Here is a 20,611-nt window from a genome sequence, read left to right as displayed (position 1 = left end):
ATCATCAACCGTGATACCAATCTTTCTGGACCAAGTGGAAGGTTAGCTGTTGAGGGCACTGTGCTCCAGTGATTCTACTCCTGCCTCACTGGGAAGTTCCACAAGGTAGTACTGAACAACTAAAATTGCTTAAATAAATAAACATATTTGTTTGAGACAAGCTGCTTTGATTTTGGTGGAACTCCCTGTCAAAACAGCTACTTTCCTAAAGGTCAGACTAGACAATGCAAAGGCATGTCTTTCAGTTTCGATAGCTGTATTGTTTATAGAGAAGTGACTTCCTGAGGTATACTTAACCCTCACCCCAACCACCTTTTTTCAGATACAAATCAACCCAACCCCTGTAGCCCTTTCTCCTGTGGGGTTTCAGAAGAATGCTTTATTTCTCAAACTGCATGGTGGGGGGTCGATTTTCAGTTGGCATTAAAGATGCCCTAGGGAGATCTAATTTAGCATGTTTATTTTGCTTGTGTTTAGTAAACAAAGCTAAAAAAGTACCCTATGTTAATTTTTTGTCCCAATACATCACAAGTTCTTGACCTGTAATATCTGAGGAAAAAGATTAAAGCACACTTAATATGATTTAAATGTTAATTTATGTAGAAACTTTTTATTTGAATGCATGTAAAAATTTAACACAATAACATGTATTTCCCTTACATTATTTAAATTTAAGGGGGTGGGGGGAAAGCAAAGCTACTGAAAACTGTTGACACACTAATTAATTTTGGGAACCCAAAGAAATCTGCCTGATATGCTGACAACCACTCATCTATTTCAACAGAATTGAGCTTTTCCACTGAGATTGTTGGGGTACTGTCAGTTTCACTGTCACTATTTGAGTTCCATTTCCTTCTGAGACATATGTGTATTTCAATGACATATATGTATTTTCTGATGTACTCGCTAAAGATTGTTGTTGTTCAGTCGTGTCCGACTCTTCGTGACCCCATGGACCATAGCACGCCAGGCCTTCCTGTCCTGCGCTCTCTCCCGGAGCGTGCTCAAGTTCATATTCATTGCATCGGTGATGCTATCTAGCCATCTCATCCTCTGCCGTCCCCTTCTCCTTTTGCCTTCAGTCTTTCCCAGCATCAGGGTCTTTTCCAGGGAGTTTTCTCTTCGCATTAGGTGGCCAAAATATTGGAGCTTCAGCTTCATTATCTGTCCTTCCAATGAGCACTCAGGGTTGATTTCCTTTAGGATGGACTGATTTGACCTCCTTGCAGTCCAGGGGACTCGTAAGAGTCTCCTCCAGCACCACAGTTCGAAAGCATCAATTCTTCGGCGCTCAGCCTTCCTTATAGTCCAGCTCTCACAGCCATACATTACTACGGGGAAAACCATAGCTTTGATTAGACGGACCTTTGTCGGCAAGGTGATGTCTCTGCTTCTTACTATGCTGTCTAGGTTGGCCATAGCTTTCCTCCCAAGGAGCAAGCGTCTTTTAATTTCATGGCTACAGTCACCGTCTGCAGTGATCTTGGAGCCCAAGAAAGTAAAATCTGTCACTGCTTCCATTTCTTCCCCTTCTATATGCCAGGAAGTGATGGGGCCAGATGCCATGATCTTCGTTTTTTTAATGTTGAGTTTCAAACCAGCTTTTGCACTCTCCTCTTTCACCCTCAACAAGAGGCTCTTGAGATCCTCTTTGCTTTCTGCCATTAGGGTGGTATCGTCTGCATATCGGAGGTTGTTGATAATTCTCCCGGCAATCTTAATTCCGACCTCTGATTCATCCAACCCGGCATTTCTCATGATGTACTCTGCATATAAGTTAAATAAGCAGGGTGACAATATGCAGCCTTGTCGTACTCCTTTCCCAATTTTGAACCAATCGGTTGTTCCATGTCTGGTTCTTACTGTTGCTTCTTGACCCTCGTACAGGTTTCTCAGGAGACAGGTAAGGTGGTCTGGTACTCCGATCACTTTAAGAATTTGCCACAGTTTGTTGTGATCCACACAATCAAAGGCTTTAGCGTAGTCAATGAAGCAGAAATAGACGTTTTTCTGGAATTCTCTTGCTTTCTCCGTGATCCAGTGAACGTTGGCGATTTGATCTCTAGTTCCTCTGCCTCTTCGAAACCCAGCTTGTACTTCCGGTAGTTCTCGGTTCGCATACTGCTGAAGCCTAGCTTGTAGGATTTTGAGCATCACCTTGCTGGCATGTGAAATGAGCGCAATGGTGCGGTAGTTTGAACACTCTTTGGCGTTGCCCTTCTTTGGAATTGGAATGTAAACTGACCTTTTCCAGTCTTGTGGCCACTGCTGAGTGTTCCAGATTTGTTGGCATATTGAATGCAGCACTTTAACAGCATCATCTTTTAGGATTTTAAATAGCTCGGCTGGAATACTGTCATCTCCGCTAGCTTTGTTGTTACTAATGCTTCCTAAGGCCCACTTGACTTCACTCTCTAGGATGTCCAGCTCAAGTTCAGTGACCGCACTATCATGGCTACCAGGGACATTCAGATCTTTCCTGTATAGTTCTTCTGTGTATTCTTGCCACCTCTCCTTAATCTCATCTGCTTCTGTTAGGTCCCTGCCTTCTTTGTCCTTTATCATGCCCATCTTTGCACAAAACGTTCCCTTGAGATCTCCAATTTTCTTGAAGAGATCTCTAGTCTTTCCCATTCTGTTGTTTTCCTCGATTTCTTTGCATTGTTCACTTAAGAAGGCCTTCTTGTCTCTCCTTGCTATTCTCTGGAACTCTGCATTCAGTTGGGTATATCTTCCCCTTTCTCCCTTGCTTTTCGCTTCCCTTCTTCCTTCAGCTACTTGTAAAGCCTCATCAGACAGCCACTTGGCTTTCTTGCATTTCTTTTTCTTTGCGATGGATTTCGTTGCTGCCTCCTGAACAATGTTACGGACCTCCGTCCATAGTTCCTCAGGCACTCTGTCTATCAGGTCTAATCCCTGAAATCTATTCCTCACCTCCACTGTATATTCATCAGGGATATGATTTAGGTCATACCTGAACGGTTTAGTGGTTTTCCCGACGTTCTTCAATTTAAGCCGAAATTTTGTAAGAAGCAGCTCATGATCTGAGCCACAGTCAGCTCCAGGTCTTGTTTTTACTGACTGTATGGAGCTTCTCCATCTTTGGCTGCAAAGGACATAATCAATCTGATTTCGATATTGACCATCTGGTGACGTCCATGTGTAGAGTCGCCTCTTGTGCTGTTGGAAAAGAGTGTTTGCTATGATCAGCATGTTCTCTTGGCAAAACTCTATTAGCTTTTGTCCTGCTTCATTTTGTACACCAAGGCCATGCCTGCCTGTTATCCCGGTGATTTCTTGACTTCCTACTTTAGCATTCCAAACCCCTATGATGAAGAGGACGTCTTTTTTTGGTGTCAGTTCTAGAAGGTGTTGTAGGTCTTCATAAAACCGATCAACCTCAGCTTCTTCGGCCTCAGTGGTTGGGGCATAGACTTGAATTACTGTGATGTTGAATGGTTTGCCTTGGATTCGTACTGAGATCATTCTATCATTTTTAAGATTGTACCCCAGTACTGCTTTTCCCACCCTTTTGTTGACTATGAGTGCTACTCCATTTCTTCTAAGGGATTCTTGCCCACAGTAGTAGATATGATGGTCACCTGAATTAAATTCGCCCATGCCTGTCCATTTTAGTTCGCTGATTCCCAAGATGTCGATGTTCAATCTTGCCATCTCATGTTTGACCACCTCCAGCTTACCTTGATTCATTGATCTGACATTCCATGTTCCTAAACAATATTGTTCTTTACAGCATCGGATTTTCTTTTCACCACCAGACACATCCACAGCTGAGTGTCCTTTCGGCTTTGGCCCAGCCGCTTCACTCTTTCTGGTGCTACTTGGAAATACCCTCTGCTCTTCCCCAGTAGCATATTGGACACCTTCCGACCTGAGGGGCTCATCTTCCGGCGTCATATCTTTTAGCCTTGTGATACGTTCCATGGGGTTTTCTTGGCAAGAATACTGGAGTGGGTTGCCATTTCCTTCTCCAGTGGACCACATTTTGTCAGAACTCTCTGCCATGACCTGTCCGTCTTGGGTGGCCCTGCACAGCATAGCTTATGGCTTCACTGAGTTACGCAAGCCCCTTCGCCACAACAAGGCAGTGATCCATGAAGGGGTCGCTAAAGATAATCACCTGAAAAATTACAACTGTAAAAAATTACAAAAAATTACAAAAACTACAATTCAAATTACAACTTTGAAACTGCCAAGCTTGCCTAATATTGTATTTGCAATTGTATTCATTTTTACTAATGAACTTATGAAACCATGTTTTCTGTGGAAAAATAAAGCACTGAAAAATTTTCTGGAAAAGTTTCCATCCCACATTATTGTGGGATGGGTGTAATTTGAAAAAGAAAAATGGTAGGTGGGAAAAGGATTGAATACTCTCTCTAAACTGCTTCCTCTGAAAGCTATTTTTTTCTATAAACAAAGCAACAATTGGAATTTTAAAACATGTGCTTCCATCTGCCTTCAGATTTCCATTTGACGGTGACATGGAGATGGGCATTCTCTGCAGTGGCACACACCCTCTGGAATAATTTCCCCTTTGAACAGTGAAGTAGTTTTACCAGAAAATTCTGAATTGGAACATTTTGAATTGGAAAACTGTCCAATGAAAATTAGGCTAATTTGCATAGGGTCATTGGCATGGAAAATTTTCTGATGCTCTAGAGAGTGATCTAATTTAGCATGTTTATTTTACTTGAATTTAGTAAACAACAAAGCTAAAAAGTACTAAGTTTTTGTTCCAATAAACCACAAGTATTTGACCTGAAATATCTGTTGAAAGGTTAAAACACGCTTAGGCCTGTTTGCATGTCATGGCTGTTTGCAAGCCATTTCCATTTAAATAAACAACCTCCAGTCAGCAACAAACCATGGGTTAACCACTACGCAATCCATCAGTTTGGGTTCACACATCATGCTGACAACCTCTGATTGGGCTGATCAGAGGTTGTTTACAGTAAATGGAAGTGGCTTGCAGGCGGTGTATGTCCCTGTGAATCATGGCTTAAATAACCCACAATTGGCGCTCTGATGTGAGAATCATGTCTTCATGTGATTTAAATGTTACATCATGTAGAATTTTTTTATGGATCCCCACTCTGGGTTGTCTCCCCCAATATGAGTTCCAACTCTGGGTTGTGTCTTCCCCAACAACCCAGAATTCCCAGTTCAGATGTCATGCTAAACAACCAAGGGACAGAGAATCCCTAGATTGTTTAGAAGTAGCAGGAGCAATTGTGCAGCTTGCTTGCTCCCACTTCATTCACAACAACCCAGGGTTTAAAAATCCTTGGATTGTTGTGATTTCCAAATGCGATCAATAACCCAGCGTTCTAAACAATTCTGGCTTATTGTGATGTTTGAACATGTGTGGTCAAAATCACAATATCTGTGTTTTAAAGGCACAGAAATCAGAAAGCAAAAGATAATTCAAACATCTGATGATTTCTAAAATATTTTCATATTCTTGCATTTTCACAAAGTAGTTCTGGTCATCTTACTATGTTTCTTTAGTGATGCTGTTGGAGAAATTGCTCCTATTGCTTTGTATTGACATCTTGTCCACTACCACAGTGTTTTGGCATATATGTTAGTATTATTTTATTGCCAAAGGCTTTGAGTGACTAGCAGTAGATTAAAGACAAGTAAAATGAATTTAAAAATTAAATTGGTTCAAGACCAATTTCAAAAATTTCTCTGATACGTTCAAGTGCTCAGGCTCTGCTAAATAGATATATTTGTGGATATTCTGCCTAATGAGGTGCTACTTTTCCAGGGCAGAGACTTTCACGTAAGGATATTGTTACCACTGGATCTTCAGCTGAAAAATGCTAGGTGAGTTGCATGGTTTTCTATATTTTTCCTATATTTATTTTTTCATTTTTGATATGTCCTGTATGAGAAGCAGTGATTGGCTATTAGTTTTAAGAAATTTCTAGAATATCAGCAATTTTAGTTTGCTGAATGGTTTCAGTTACTCTTGATGCCAGTAAGGTTATGTGTAATCAGTCAAGGCAGGGTATAGAAAGGTTTTGTACAGTATATGAGAATGAGCAAATGTATTCTGATTCTGCAGACCAGAGAACAACCACAGATGAATGTACCCCGAAATATATCTTTGGTTTGAGAGTGAATCATATTGGGGTTAACCTCAATACATTGCTGTTATAAAACTGAAATGTTTTCAATGGACTGACCATGGAAGTAGTATTGTTGGTATAGTCATTTGCATTTTGGGACTCCAGCTGACACCATTCTCACCCCACACTTGGGGGCTCATGGGGGGGGTGGTTGGTGCACACATTTCCAGGCAAATGTGGCTGCTTCAAATTTTAGGATGTCCAAGTTCATGTCATGATATTCTGTTCGTATGAAGTGTACATTTAGGTGGTGACTTGACTGTCCTGCATGCCCCACCCATCCCAAATTAGATGGGCTGTTGGTGAGATGTGAATGCTGGGATTCTCTGTATAGAACCAACTGCTCAACATTTGCTGAGATCTAGAGTTTGCTCAAATGTAAAGTTGCTGTCATACACCCTGAACCAGTGTCCATCAGCTGAGATTGCTACAGCTAGAGACTGAGATGGTGGAGAAGGTGTCCATTAAAATGTTTCTTATGAGAACACTCAGTTTTTGCATCATGCTTTGACTGAAAATTGTATTTCATGACAGGAATAAACATTTGCCCAGCGCAACTTGACTGACAGTTCTGGGTGTATGGTTTATTGTTTTTGCCTTTCCCTTTAGATTGTGCTTTGTCTCACTTCTTTGAAACACTTAGAGCTATGTTTATGATTACGCAACTTGTCTGTTTGTGCTCTCTCCTTTTACAGTAGAATAATTTTGATTTCATAGATTAATCTGTAAAGGATTAACATGTAGATTATTCTGTTTGGGGTAGGAATCAAACATGTGTACAACATTTGTTAGTTTTCACACATCTGAATGTATAGGGGCGTGTACCCTTTCCCCCTGTAGTAGTGTACATGTGCAGTAGCCCCAAGCAGACTGTAGACTGTGCTAATATAATCTGAGTTGAGCAGAATCCATCCAGGCAAATTTAAAAGTTTAATTTCTGAAAGTGAGCTTGGCTTGCAGAAAGACAGCAAAGTTATGTGTATCCTTTTATAAAGTTTATAAGACACAAGAGAACAGCAGTCAGTTTCTTGTTTCAGAATCTACAACAAGCAGTGCAAGTTCTGAAAAGTGCATTGTTCTCTGAGATACAAAGATTGAATGGAATTTGTATTACATTTCAATGAACATAATAGGTATAGAAACGGTTGGTTACGCAGGTTATGAGGAGGCTTATGAACCCTTTTAAGTGAAGTGAATGGTCAGTGAAAACTGGCTCCCTTTCTATTTTTAATTATGCCAGACAAGATATAGATGACATATTCATGCATGTTTATGTGAAAGTTTGAGATACTGAATTATGTGCAATATAGATCAGACATGTCCACGTTAATTAAAGCTGCTATTAATTAGTATACTTGTGCTTAGTTTACTTTTATTGACTGCAGTAGGCTAATCTAGTTTAAGTATAGGTAGGCCTATTTAAAGGTGTTATGATTCACGCTGCCAAGGCAGGTACTTTCAAAGGAGACATGAGGAAAACCTTTTTGCCCCAGCACATTTTTTAAACTACTGATCATTGTTGGTGCAATATGTAATATGGCAAACTGCCATTTTAAACTTGAATTATAGTCCTTACTAATGAAGCTATTTAATTAGAATAAGATGATGATTGATGCACATTTTCCTGTCACCTGAACAGATGTGGTCTTATTGAGGCATGTTATCAATCCCTACCACTGGAGAATGTGTAGCATTCATATAGTAATCAGTGGTCAGGGGAGTGTGGGGAGGGAAAAGTGTGGCATCCTGCAGTGGAAAATACAGGGGATAGCACAATTATATTTTTGAACCTGCATCATAGAGATTGGTGTAATATCTGTGCAGATCATGTAGGAGATTAATGCTATAAGGGTCCAGTCGTATGGGTTAGAAGCTTAAGATCATCTTACGTAGAGTGGGAGGAGCAGCGGAGGTGATCTTCACCTCCCCATCCTCACACCCTGCATTTTTTGCTAGATAGGCTTTTTTCCCATCTAGTTGGCATGCTTTGGAGGGCAGGAGGAGGAGGCTGGAGAGGCCTCAAAATAACTCAAATCCTGGCCACTCCAGTCTCCTCCCCTCCCCACCCACCAGAATGCCCCCTTCTCCCCGGTCAAGTTCCCAGCCTCAGAGAGCAGCTGGTGCAGTTCAGAGCTTTGATTCCCTCTGCTAAGGTCAGAGTGCTGTCTCTGACCTTGGATTGGGGAATCCAAAATATCCTATGGCCCTGCAGACGCTCTCTAGGGGCCACAAGATTGCTCCTTCCACATGTTTTAAATATATCTTCTGAAAGCAAGTGAAAATGCTTAACATAGTCCAGTCTGTGGGGGCAAAAATGCAGCCTTTGGTGGGCTTTTCCTTGGAGAATTTACACAGACGCTTCTAGGACATTGTCACCTGCAGAATAACTATTTCACTTCCACATCTCCACATCTCTTTTTTCTTCTGTCAGTTTTTAGATTTGTAAGCCTGAGGATAGGGGCTGTCTTGTTATGGATCTGTAAGCTTTTCTGGGAGCCTTTCTGGCTGAAGAGCTTCAAATATATATATATATCTCCAAATGTCAACTGCTTACCATTCACATAGCTGCCACCATCTGTAAACAAAAAAGTGCTTGGGATATAAAAACATGGCAAAAAATCTTCATTTTTGTGATTGGGATGCTCCCCCCACCCCCCAGCTAATATAAAGTGTTGGAGTAAAGTCTTCCGAACAAAAAATTATCCAGGAAAGCAGGTTTAAATATGTATATATAGTTTTCGTTCTGTAAACAAAATGGATCTCAGGAAATGTGTCCTCCAATGTGTTGCTTTGATTCTAACAATATCAACTTTTCTGAAGTTTAATATAACAAACTGAAGCTTAATGGAAGAAAATGCAATAACCAGTTGGACTTCTAAAAATCTGTTCATGCTTGTATTAACCATCATACTTTAATTTCAAATGTATAACCTTATTTACAATCATATACATGTGTATTCAGAAGTAAGCCCCACTCAGTTCAATGGGACTTAGTTGTGTGTAGCACCATTCCCCAACATGGTGCCATATAGTTGTTGTGGACTTCAACTTCCATCAGCTCTAGCTAACATAGCCAATGGTCAGGGATCCTGGGAGTTGTAGTCCAAAATATCTGGAAGGCATCTTGTTGGGGAAGGCTGGATAGGATTTCAACCTAAATGCATTATAGCAAGAAATGTCAAATATTCTCAGAAATAGTATGCTATATTATCTCAGAAAATTACTGTTTTCAACACAGTTGCATAGGTATGTAGTAGTTACGTCTGCTACTTAAAGTGTTATACTGAATGGCATTTAACTTTCACAGAACATCTTATAACAATAGCTCTAATAAAGACTGTGTGCGTGTAGTGTACATGCATGTCGTGCATGCGTGTAGCGTGGGTGTTGTGTGTGTGTGTGTGTGTGTGTGGAGAGATGGGGTAGGTTTTTTTTCCTTCTGAAATACATAAAACAAATGAAAAACATTGTCATTTTCTGTTTGAATGTTTAGTTGCCATACTTATTTGATCTGGGATATATTGTATTTTATAGGATACAATGTAGTTGGCATCTGAAAAAGTTGTTAGATGGATATCTGCAGATTCTTAAACAGGTATGCTAGTGAAATGTGTTGATGATATTTTTTGTTTTCTGCAGCTTGAGTTGTTATAAATATTTCAGACAGGATACACTCTCCACAACCCATTTACTCATGAGTAAATCTTTAACGGTTCTATAAATTTTTGTAGGACTGCTTCAAAGTAAATGGATCACGGATCACATCCAAAATAAGCCAAGTTATGACCCCGAACCCACAATCTTAATATCTTTATAATTATTACTAAAAATAGGAAAATACCTTTCAAAAGGACCATCTATAGCAGGTGCAACTAACTCTGTATTCACATCCAGATGCCTTTGTAGTATTAGCAAAATAAGCCATGTCCAAGAGAGAGGTAGTTGACTGATGATCCTTTGGGTCTGTATTTTGAGAGAATCACTTCACTCATGTTTTGCCACGTATCCTTTTTTAGGATGTGTATCACTACACAAGCACAACCAGCAGATATAGAGCAAGATCTTTAACCTGGAATTTCAGTACAGCACAAAATAACTTGTATCCTCCAGAAGGGGGAAACAATAAGGAGAGAACAAGCTAGCATCTGTGATACATGAATTCACAGTTTGTTTCAGAGATAGGAAAGTACAAGTGCAACGTTTAGATTAGACTTGCAGGGATGGAGTTAAAATAATAGAGAAGGCAGGTGCCCGTAGCAGACCAAGCAGAAAAGAAGAGCATGTGGGAAATGCAGAAAAAATCAAGAGCGTTAAAGCTACTTCCAAATAAAGAAGTGGGGAATGTGAAGGTTGGATAGACAAGAGAGGAGCTAAACTGAGTTGAGAGAAGAGACTGAGATGTAAATAGTACTTTTTCTAAGGTGGGATTTTTTTTTTAAAGAATTAGATAGGAAATGGGGGGCCGGGGGCAAATTGGATGGGTGGAAGGAACCAGAATACAAACAATATCTCTTCCTAAGGGGTTGCTTGTGTCCTCCTTCAATAGCCCACCATAAACCAGAAGAACGTCGTGTAAATTAAAATCCGCTTTTATCCAGCTTTAAGGGTGTCACTTATCTGCTATGTGATGAAACAGCAGACCATGTCTAGCAGAATAAATAATCATAATAAAATAACATAAACTGCATTAAATAATTAATAAAAAGAAATGTGTTTTTTAGAGGTTGCAGCACTCTTCAGATCTTGTCAGCTTCATGGTGGAGTTCAAGACTATTTTGGTAAGGCACTATATTACAGAGGACTAGTGATACCAGTTTGTCTATTTGTTGTTCGTCATTACATCTGTAATAAACGAGAGAGATCCAAGAAATAGTTAGCATTATCTACAGGGTAAAGCCATTGCTATTAATTTTGCTTTGCAAATTCATAGTTAGAAAATTTGATATAATTATGCAAATTCAACTGTTACAAGAAATCATTTTCTTCGTGTATGAATAGTCAGTGGGGTGGTTCACATAACACAACAGCCCACCCTGCGAATAAGCTATGCAGCCCTCAGTGCACCCAACAGATAAGGCTCACCATGGGTTGTTCTCCTCCTTTCTCCTCAAATCTCCAGCCAGTATCCCAGTGTCCTTCGCAGCAGAAGCCATCTTCTCTGCTCATCCCGTTCCCCGGTTTTCCCCTTTTTTGGCCCCAGAAATTTGCGTGAATGGGGTCATAATTTTTGTTATTTTTTTTTTGTCAGTCTTTTCGGAGGTGTGCAAGTGCACACTTATGGCTGTCCAATATGTAAAGCTTTGCCTTGTCAATGACCTTGTTTCAGCTGTGAAAAGGAAAAAGTACAGTAGGAAACATACAAAGAAATTGACAAGAGACTTCATATAGGCTAATTTGTGCACCATTGACAGTGACAGGTTGGAAAAAGAGGGAAAGATCGGGAGAAGTAATTGCACCCAAAAGGGGGTGGGGGACAATATTGCCCACTTAGCAAGGTGATCCTCTTAGTTATAAGTGTTGAATTGACATTTGTGAGAAACAGAAGGCTCCCCCCCACCCCCTGTTCATGGCTCCCTTTCATAGTAACTGCCGTAGTTACTGGGTTATCTGGGTGGCTTGTTGCCCAAAAATAAGCCACCCGGTCTGGATTCACATGACACAACAACCTGTCATGGCTAGTTACCTGCAGTGAATTGTCATGTCCTGTGTACCCAGTCACAGACCAGTTCACATGATCAAAACGATGTGCCATTTCCCTAATTACTCGTCTGGGTGTGGCTTGTTGTATTGTCTGAACCTGGGTGGCATGGCTTGTTTGAGAGGGAAACAGTACTCAACCCATGGTCTGTTTTAGGGTTATTTGAGGGTTGTTCCTCCCTCAAACAAACCATGCCACCTGGGTTCGGATAACGTGACAAGCTGCACACAGGTGGGTATTTAGGGAAATGGCGCCCGGCATACGCTGGGGATTGAAACAACCCACCTTGGCTTATTTAAGCCTCAGTGGTTTGTTTGATTGTGCAAAATGGCCCATTATATAATGCAACTGAATCACAGAGGAATGGGGAAAATGTTTACCTGTTTGCTTCATTGCTGGCAATAAAGGCTTTTTGTTTTTTTCTTGTATAGGGTCAATATTAGTATGGCTGGGCAGGGAACAACTGGCATGACTCTGTACTTTTATTTCCCATTATGGGTCCATTAAAAGGGGAATATGAAGCTGTGTAGACCCATTCATCTCCATGCGTATTTATGTTCTTGGGTATGGCATGTATAGTACAATATTATCAGTGTAAGAATATGCCTATTGTCTATATATCATAACAGTGACACTACAGCTTAAAATGAGAGACATGCCTAATTTTGTTGTTTTAATCATACCATGGCCATGATCTCTGATTGATAGTGGCCAAGCAGAAATGGAATGGCAGTCACTGTAGTAACATGAAATCTGGTCATAACCTTCAAAGAACCAATCTTGTATTTATGTTACGTTTCAGAACCTGGGAATATGGTTGAAGCCTGAGCAGTTTTCTTCTGGATCTAAGGAGGCTAGCTATGTTACAATCTGAGGTCCCTTATCATAGAATAATCTTGCTGTTCCTCATTTATAGTACACAGCACACACTTTATTGTTTCAGTGTGCTTTCTCTGTAATTTTTCCCTGTTTGTAGAAAATGCGTTCTTTAGAATAGTGCTTAGGGTTTTTAATACGACACTTTTTAGCACACTGAATGTGCAGTTGTTACACATTGCACATGATCCAGTTTTTCCCCAATGAAATAGTATATCATACCTTTTTCCAGAGAGCTTCGGCTATTGGGTGGTATAAATGAAATAAATAAATAAATAAAATTCCACTATTCAGATAACAATATTATTTTACTGAGAGAATGCCATTCTTTAGTGCATCTGTTGTTGCAAACATGTAAAATATTGCATGAGGCATCTCTTGGATAGTGTTTATAACATTTCTAGTAATGAGTAGCATAATTCCTTTTACATCTGCATTATTTCATTACCTGCTCCAAATTATTCTTTCTTTTAGAGGTTTAGTGCACCCTCATAGTTCCTATTGTGTGTGTACGCACATGTGCGCTCGCTTGCTTGCGTAGCTCTTAAAAACAAAACAAAACAGAAAACACCAGCAAAGATTCATGCTATCTGGTTTCATCCACTCCCTGTAAAAATTTCTACCATTTCATTAATCTTTTATTTATTTTAATTATTTTCTAAGAACGTGCCCTTGCCTAGCTGAGCTCTGGAGCAAACGTATCTTGTATCTTTATTGTGTAAAAATAATAATAAAATAAACAAACTGGCTGTTCCTTGCTGCAAGGCTACCCTTTGCAATTCATTATGTGTGGATAGGGTGTTGTGCTGCTGCCAGTAAATTGTGGCTAGCATGAATATAGTGGTGGAAGTCTGAGCTTTATCACCTGATAAGCTCTTAGAAGTTGAACTTGAAAATAAAGTTGGAAAGTGTCATAACATTTGTATTATACCACCCTTCATCTTTTTTAGGACAACTCAATTCTCCTTGTTCTCAGAGATAGCCACTGAAAAACTCCTCCTAAACATCATTTTTTTCTGAACTATATATAAAGAATGAAGTGCAGTATATTTCCAGGAGGAATTGTGTCAGAGGTTGGGAATCTTCTATAATAAGGGTAATGCACTCCTTCTGAAGGAACAGACGTTTGGAGGTGCTCCTGGATCCATCCTTGTCACTGGAGGCCTAGGTGACCTCAGTGGCCTGGAGTGTTCATTACCAACTTCAGTTGGTGGGCCAACTACAGATGTTTCCAGATAGGGATAGCCTAGCTACCATGGTTCATGCACTGGTAACTCATGATTAGACTACTGTAATGCGCTGTATATGGGACTGCCCTTGTACCTGGTTCAGAAGCTCCAGCGAGTACAGAATGCAGCAGCTAGGATGCTCAGTAGGGCATCTAGCAACATATATATTATACCTGTGTTAAAAGAACGACACTAGCAGCCTATTATCTATCATGTCATGTTCAAGGCTCAGTTGTTGACATACGAAGCCCTAAATAACTTCGGACCAGGATACCTAGCAGACTGCCTTCCCCTATATACACCTAGTTGACCCTTGAGATCATCAAATGAGACTTACCGGTTGTTCTACAATCAATAGAATGTTGCTATGTATTGTGAAAATGGGCCTTCTCAGTGGTGGCATCCACCCTCAAGAGCACACTCCCACACATGAGAGGCAGGAACTGGCAAGTTTCAAATACCTTATCAAAATATATTTGTTTACACAGGCTTTCCCTGGTTTATAATGCACTATGAAACTGCTCTGTATATTGTTTCTGCTGTAAGTTAATTGTTTCTTATTTTTATATTGTATCATGTATGCATTTTGGTTGTGAGTTTAGCATATTTATATGTAATTTTTTTTAGAGATTATATTAAATGTTATATAGGTAGTTTGGATAAATAATAAATAACGTTTGCTGAATTAGGGACCTTATGAATCAATACATTATTCTGATCAGTTTATCTGCTTTACAAATGAATGCATGAGATGAATACATGTTATAATTTTTTTTAACAGGAAGTTGCTTTGAAAAACACAAAGGAACTGCATGCTCCACCACCTCCTCAATATTACTCTGGCCTCATTGGAGATATAGAAACTTTGGGGTGGAAAAGGTATGTCACGTTTATTAATAAAGATCTTTTGGAAAACATTGCTTAAATTTAATATGCCTAGTTCAGAAGACATTTTATTTTCTGGATTTACTCTGATGGTTTTAATACTATGGTTTGCATTTTAAGTAGCCTTTGTTTATAATTATCCTCTTAACCAAAGTTCTTAATGCATTTAAAAACTGTCTGAAAAAGATCCTACACATAACAGTAAATTTTGTTTGCATTAACAAGGGCATTAGTGTTGGATTTCCCTTCAGAATCACTAGGGCAAGGGGCAGTGTCTGCCATTTTGGGTTCCTGGTTATATATCACTTTATGGGGACTGATGCCCAGTTAAGCTCGTGCCTTGTAGCAAAGTTGAGTCAGTCTTTGGCTTCATTCTTTTTGTTGCATCCCTGTTAGGAAATTAACTGTGTTATTCCTTGAACACCCTTATTTTCCCCTCCTCCTACCTGATTATCATAGGGTAGACATGACTGAAGGAGATCAGATGCAGAATGCTATCCTGGTCACAAAAGAGCACTCACTCCATCTTGGGAAAGGTGGTATACTATGGCTGATAAAGGCTGCTTGCCTCAGTTTGCTTGGAAGGGATGGCAAGCTTCATTGTCTGGAGCCACAATGGTGGTGGGTAGCAGAATGCTCAAAGAAAGGTTAATTTGATCTACTACATTTCTGTACCGCCCCATAGTCTAAGCTCTCTGGGCATTTCCCAAAGATTGAGTGTTAAGCTTGCAGACAGGGGTAAAGCTTGGGGGCTTTAATTCTTATCTGTTCAAGTACCATCCCAGGACACACTCACACACTTCTGCCTTAACTATGTAAACTTAGTTTAAAGTAAAGTCTGATTGCACCTAGTTCTGATCTGTGCTGTCTCACTTGTTTACAGTGGGACTTCTGTGCGGATACTCTGTTGTATTACCTGTTGACGGAATCTTTTATTAAGATTTAAATCTCACAGACTCTGAATGTGAATTTGTTGCTACTATTCAGAATAAAGATTTTGCCAAGATTACGTGTAGTATACGTACTAGTATACTGAATTTTCTACAATATGTGTATAATGAAAAGTTCATTGAAGAAGAAAAACCAAGCACAAAAGTCTTCTACTTTAAGTAACTGCAAAAATTGATCAAATTGTTGACAGGAAGTTTAATGCGTACATAAGTAAAGGCTGACAGGAACATGCTGTGTATGCCAAAGGTTCTGGTGGTAGAAAACTGAAACATAGTGTTCACTGACCACAGCGTGAGCCCTGACACACGATGTAAATAATCCAGAGATATATGTCTGCATTAAGCAGCTGACTGGTATATTAACAGCAGTAAATCTGCAACAACAGAAATGGCTGTCATATGGGTGATTTCTGATTAATATATTTGTAACAGACTAATAGCAAGTTACAAATGGAATTACACCAGAGCATGTTCCCTTTCTTTTTCCAGGGTTGTGTTTGTAGATCCTGCTTTTAGTACCATCAGGTTAAAAGCAGAGGATTCCTGTGGTCGGGATCATCTAATAACCTTGAAGTTAAATCCAAAGGTGAATATTTTTAGGATGGTGGGGAAAGGGAACATAATGTTTTCATGACTGTTATGCGTCAAATATGATTTTTATTGAAGTTGATCTGCTGAGTAATGATGTCTATGTATGTTTAAGCTAATTTAAGAACAATTATTAATTTTAAAGACTTGTTGTTTCTGCTTTCAATTTAAATTTATGCAGCACAGAATTATGATGGCACTCTCTGATAGAAAGAAACTAACTAGTACCAAAAGTGAGCTTTCTAAATAATGGGTTTTGCCAGTGGAATCTAATTGTCCCACTTATTCAGACCCTTCTGGCATGGTGTGGATATTAAATTTCTCCATTTCAGTTCACGATTCATCAATTTTGAAGCCCTCTGTCTGAGAATCTGTCATTGGGCTGAGGCTTTGTATTACTTGTGTGGTTTCATAGTTGGAGTGTGTTTACCCAGACATAGCCTCCTGTTGTTGTTGTTGTAGTAGTAGTTGTAGTAGTAGTACAATTTATTGTTTAGCCATAAGCCATAACAAAACCAAAGAGCATTCAAATATAAGCCTCAAAATTGCCTCTCAGTTTTTTAGCCATTAGCACAAATAAGGAAACATGCAAGGTAACATTTTTCATTATCAAACAGCAAGAACATACAAATTTGCTAGGTGTAACAAAATTCTTCCTAAACCTACACTTGGACAGATATTTTTCATGCAGAGTATATTGAATAACATAATGAACAATCCTCAATCATGGTTTTACAGAACAGATAACCGCAATGTTCTGGTGGTAATTTCTTATAACGGCCCTCTAAAAAAGAAGAGGGTATAACATTAAATCTTAATTTTCTAAAAGCATTCCTGCATGAAACTAAAGCAGGGGTGGCAAACCTTTTTCAGCCCACGGCCAAATTCCATGCCAGTGAAGTTCTCGGAACTGCATTCCAGTGGGCAGTGTCACAGGCAAATGTGGGTGGAGCTGAGATAGTCTCCCCAAAATGCCATTGTTGCCAATTTATAGTAGAAAACATGTCTACTCAGAAGCAAGTAGGACTGAAACACTTAGCAGCACTTAAATATAGGAGATCACTTTTCAAAAACAGCCACTTTGGATTTAGTATAATTAATACTACGTTGTTTCTTCTGGCAAAGCTTTTCTTGCAGATTCTCCTGTCTTCTCCTGTGCACAAAATAAAACTTAACTTCTTATTTTTATGGCAGGTGGGCATGCATCCATTTTGTTAAGCAATTGAACCAAATCATTCACTGACAGGTTAAAAAAAATGGGTGACAACACGCCCCTGTTTAGGTCCCTTCACAACTGGGTTTGACTGTGTCAGAAGCCCCTCTCCTACGTACTCTAATTTTAGCAGTGGTGTCTTTCATACAGATTACAACTTGGGATCTATATCCTGAGCAAACAGTTTGGCCCACAAGTGATTCCTATCAATTGAATCGAAAGTGGATGATAAATCTACAAACACCACAAACAGTCTTACATTACTCTTTACCATTTTCTCAGATGAGACAAAGTATGACAACAGTCAATAGTAGAATAGGAGTTTTTAGACCCAGCTTGCACTTCATGCAAAGTCCAGGGGTGGGTCTTTCAACAGAAATTTCTTAAGAAGAAAAGTATCGTATTATGGGCAAAGTGCTTTCCTCAATCCTACTTTTCCCTTAAAAAGATGTTTAGATTTTTTAATTTATTTTTAGAAATGTTTATATTTCAGGGCCCAAGGAACTCCCTATCACAATAACGCAGGAGTTCAACAAATGCATACTTTTCTGCTGCTGCCCACCAATTCTATTGGAATTCTTTAAAACCTCCCAGTAGCTTAGTATAATAGGGTTAAGTGTGAGATGCACACCAACACTAGAGACCATATGAATAATTAAATAAGATTGTTTACTAAATGGTTATTTTGTACATAAAGGAATATTGTTATTTACTTTGGCATTTTAGGGAAACGCTTAAGGACTCAATAGACACTGTTGCTGATACAAGCCTCTAATTGGCTTTTTACCTCAGGCCAACTTCCCTTAATCTCTACCCCAGCCAAATTCACTCACAACTAGGTCCAGCTAATGGGTTCAATCTTCCTCTGATGCGAAAACTTCTCCTGTTGTCCTACTGGCTGCCTTGACAGTTTATGAGGCTTAAAGGCCTGCTTGTGTAACCAGCTTCTGGTAACTCCTTAACACAGGGCAGCCTCCTAGCATAATACAGCCACCTGTTCCCTTCTTTTGATCTTCACCAGCAAAGAAAGCTATCATACAGGGAAGGAATAACTTCATATTCAGGCCTGAGCTATTCACTGCAGTTTTCTCTGGTCCTTGTCTCACACCACCCTCACCAACAGACTGTCTCCCCCAACTATCATTTCTCTCAGAGATTGGGTGAGGGGATCAGGGTGGTGGTGAACGCCTCCCCTGAGGAGGGAGTGATGCCACCAGCCCTCGAGGCAGTGATAAGACCACTCCTAAAGAAGCCCTCCTTGGATCCCCAAGTTCTGAACAACTTTCGCCCAGTCTCGAATCTGCCATTTTGGGGCAAGGTGATTGAGCGGGTGGTGGCGATACAGTTGAAGGCACACTTGGAAGAAGCCAATTATCTAGATCCACTTCAGTCGGGCTTCAGGCCTGGGCATGGGACAGAAACGGCTGTGGTTGCCTTGGTAGATGATATGAGGAGGGCTCTGGATAGGGGTGAATTCTTGTCCTTCTTGACCTCTCAGCGGCTTTTGATACCACTGACCATGGTATCGTCCTGGACCGCCTGGAGGGGTTGGGTATTGGAGACACCGTACTGCGGTGGTTCCGGTCCTTCCTCTCTGGCAGGTACCAGAGGGTAGCACTGGGAGAGGAGGTTTCAGACCTGTGGTCGCTCACTTGTGGGGTGCCACAGGGTTCCATCCTCTCCCCGATGCTATTTAACATCTATGTGAAGCCGCTGGGGGCTATCGTCAGGAGGTTTGGGGTGTGGTATCAATATGCAGATGACACGCAGCTCTACCTCTCATTCAAATATTCACCAAGGCTGGCTGTAGCATCCCTGTCCAAATGTCTGGAGACGGTGAGTGGCTGGATGGGGAGGAATAAGCTGAAGCTGAACCCTAACAAGACCGAGGTACTTTTGGTGGGAAACAAGAGGAGGTTGGGGATGTTGACCTAGTGTTGAATGGGGTACGGCTACCCTTGAAAGACCAGGTCCGCAGCCTGGGGGTCATTTTAGACTCCCAGCTGTCCATGGAGGCTCAGGTGTCAGCTGTGAGCCGGGCAGCGCTGTGCAAACTCCATCTGATATGGCGGCTGCTCCCCTGCCTTCCCGACCATCTGCTCCCATCGGTAGTACATGCTCTGGTCTCCTCTCGTTTAGACTACTGTAATGCGCTCTATGTGGGGTTACCCTTGAAGAGCTGCACTGAAGGAGCTGAAGGAGTTGCACTGGTTACCATTTGTTTTCCGGGCCAAATTCAAGGTGTTGGTTTTGACCTTTAAAACCCTATATGGTTCCAGCCCAGCCTATCTTAAGGAGTGACTCCAGCAACACCAGACAGGCCACTTAACAACACCAGACAGGCCACTTAACAAGATCAGCCTTGGATGGCCTTCTCTCTGTCCCATCAGCCAGGACAGCTGGACTGGTGAGGACGAGGGAGAGGGCCTTCTCTGTGGTGGCCCCCACTCTGTGGAACTCCCTTCCTAGGGAACTCTGCCATGCCTCCTCTTTAATGAGCTTCCGCCACACATTAAAAATGTGGTTGTTCAGGCAGGCATTTGGGGTGGGTTAGGGTATTTTTTAGAAATATGATGTTTTTAATGTAGAATTTTAGTGTTTTAAACTGTTTTATTGTTGTACATTGCCCAGAGTGGCTGGGTGACTAGCCAGATGGGCGATTAATAAATTTAATAAATAAATAAATAAATTCTAGTTGTCAACTTTCAGTTAACAGACCTTTTTGCCACTAGCTAGAACCCCCAGCTGATCAGTCTGATGTTTCTCAAACCAATCAAAATGAATTTACCTGATCCAGGACCTGTCTATAAATATTAAAAGCTCTAGTCTCTCTCTCCCCTCCTCTCCCTTTGAGAATCTATCACTAAGCAGCTACTACTAAATAGGCATGCAACATAGTAACAACACAAGGCATCAAACCCTGACAGTTACAGTCTAGCATAATCAAAGATGACTTGAAAAATATTTTTCAAAACATAAATAGTTCTATTCATAGCGTTTCTCCACACATATTT

The 20,611-nt window shown here is 40.4% G+C and overlaps 1 protein-coding gene across 5 annotated transcripts in view; it reads left to right on the top strand.

The window, feature by feature from the left end:
• The window catches only part of FANCL (FA complementation group L), a 66,423-nt gene that overhangs the window by 5,104 nt on the left and 40,708 nt on the right, over positions 1–20,611 (top strand). For all 5 annotated transcript variants that reach the window (XR_014786990.1, XR_014786991.1, XM_084829299.1 and 2 more), the window contains exons 2-6: positions 5,795–5,853; positions 9,693–9,753; positions 10,880–10,936; positions 14,743–14,840; positions 16,286–16,382. Coding sequence is in view for 3 of the 5 variants with exons in the window: in XM_084829299.1 (XP_084685425.1) it covers positions 5,795–5,853; positions 9,693–9,753; positions 10,880–10,936; positions 14,743–14,840; positions 16,286–16,382 (372 nt within the window). In the remaining 2 variants the exon portion in view is untranslated. The remainder of the gene's footprint in view (positions 1–5,794; positions 5,854–9,692; positions 9,754–10,879; positions 10,937–14,742; positions 14,841–16,285; positions 16,383–20,611) is intronic.

Source organism: Heloderma suspectum, chromosome 1, assembly GCF_057233095.1.
Source record: "Heloderma suspectum isolate Gila_16-S chromosome 1, 16-S_ref, whole genome shotgun sequence".
Lineage (NCBI taxonomy): Eukaryota > Metazoa > Chordata > Lepidosauria > Squamata > Helodermatidae > Heloderma > Heloderma suspectum.
The sequence above is the reverse complement of the archived record's forward strand: the minus strand, read 5'-3'. Positions and strand labels throughout refer to the sequence as shown.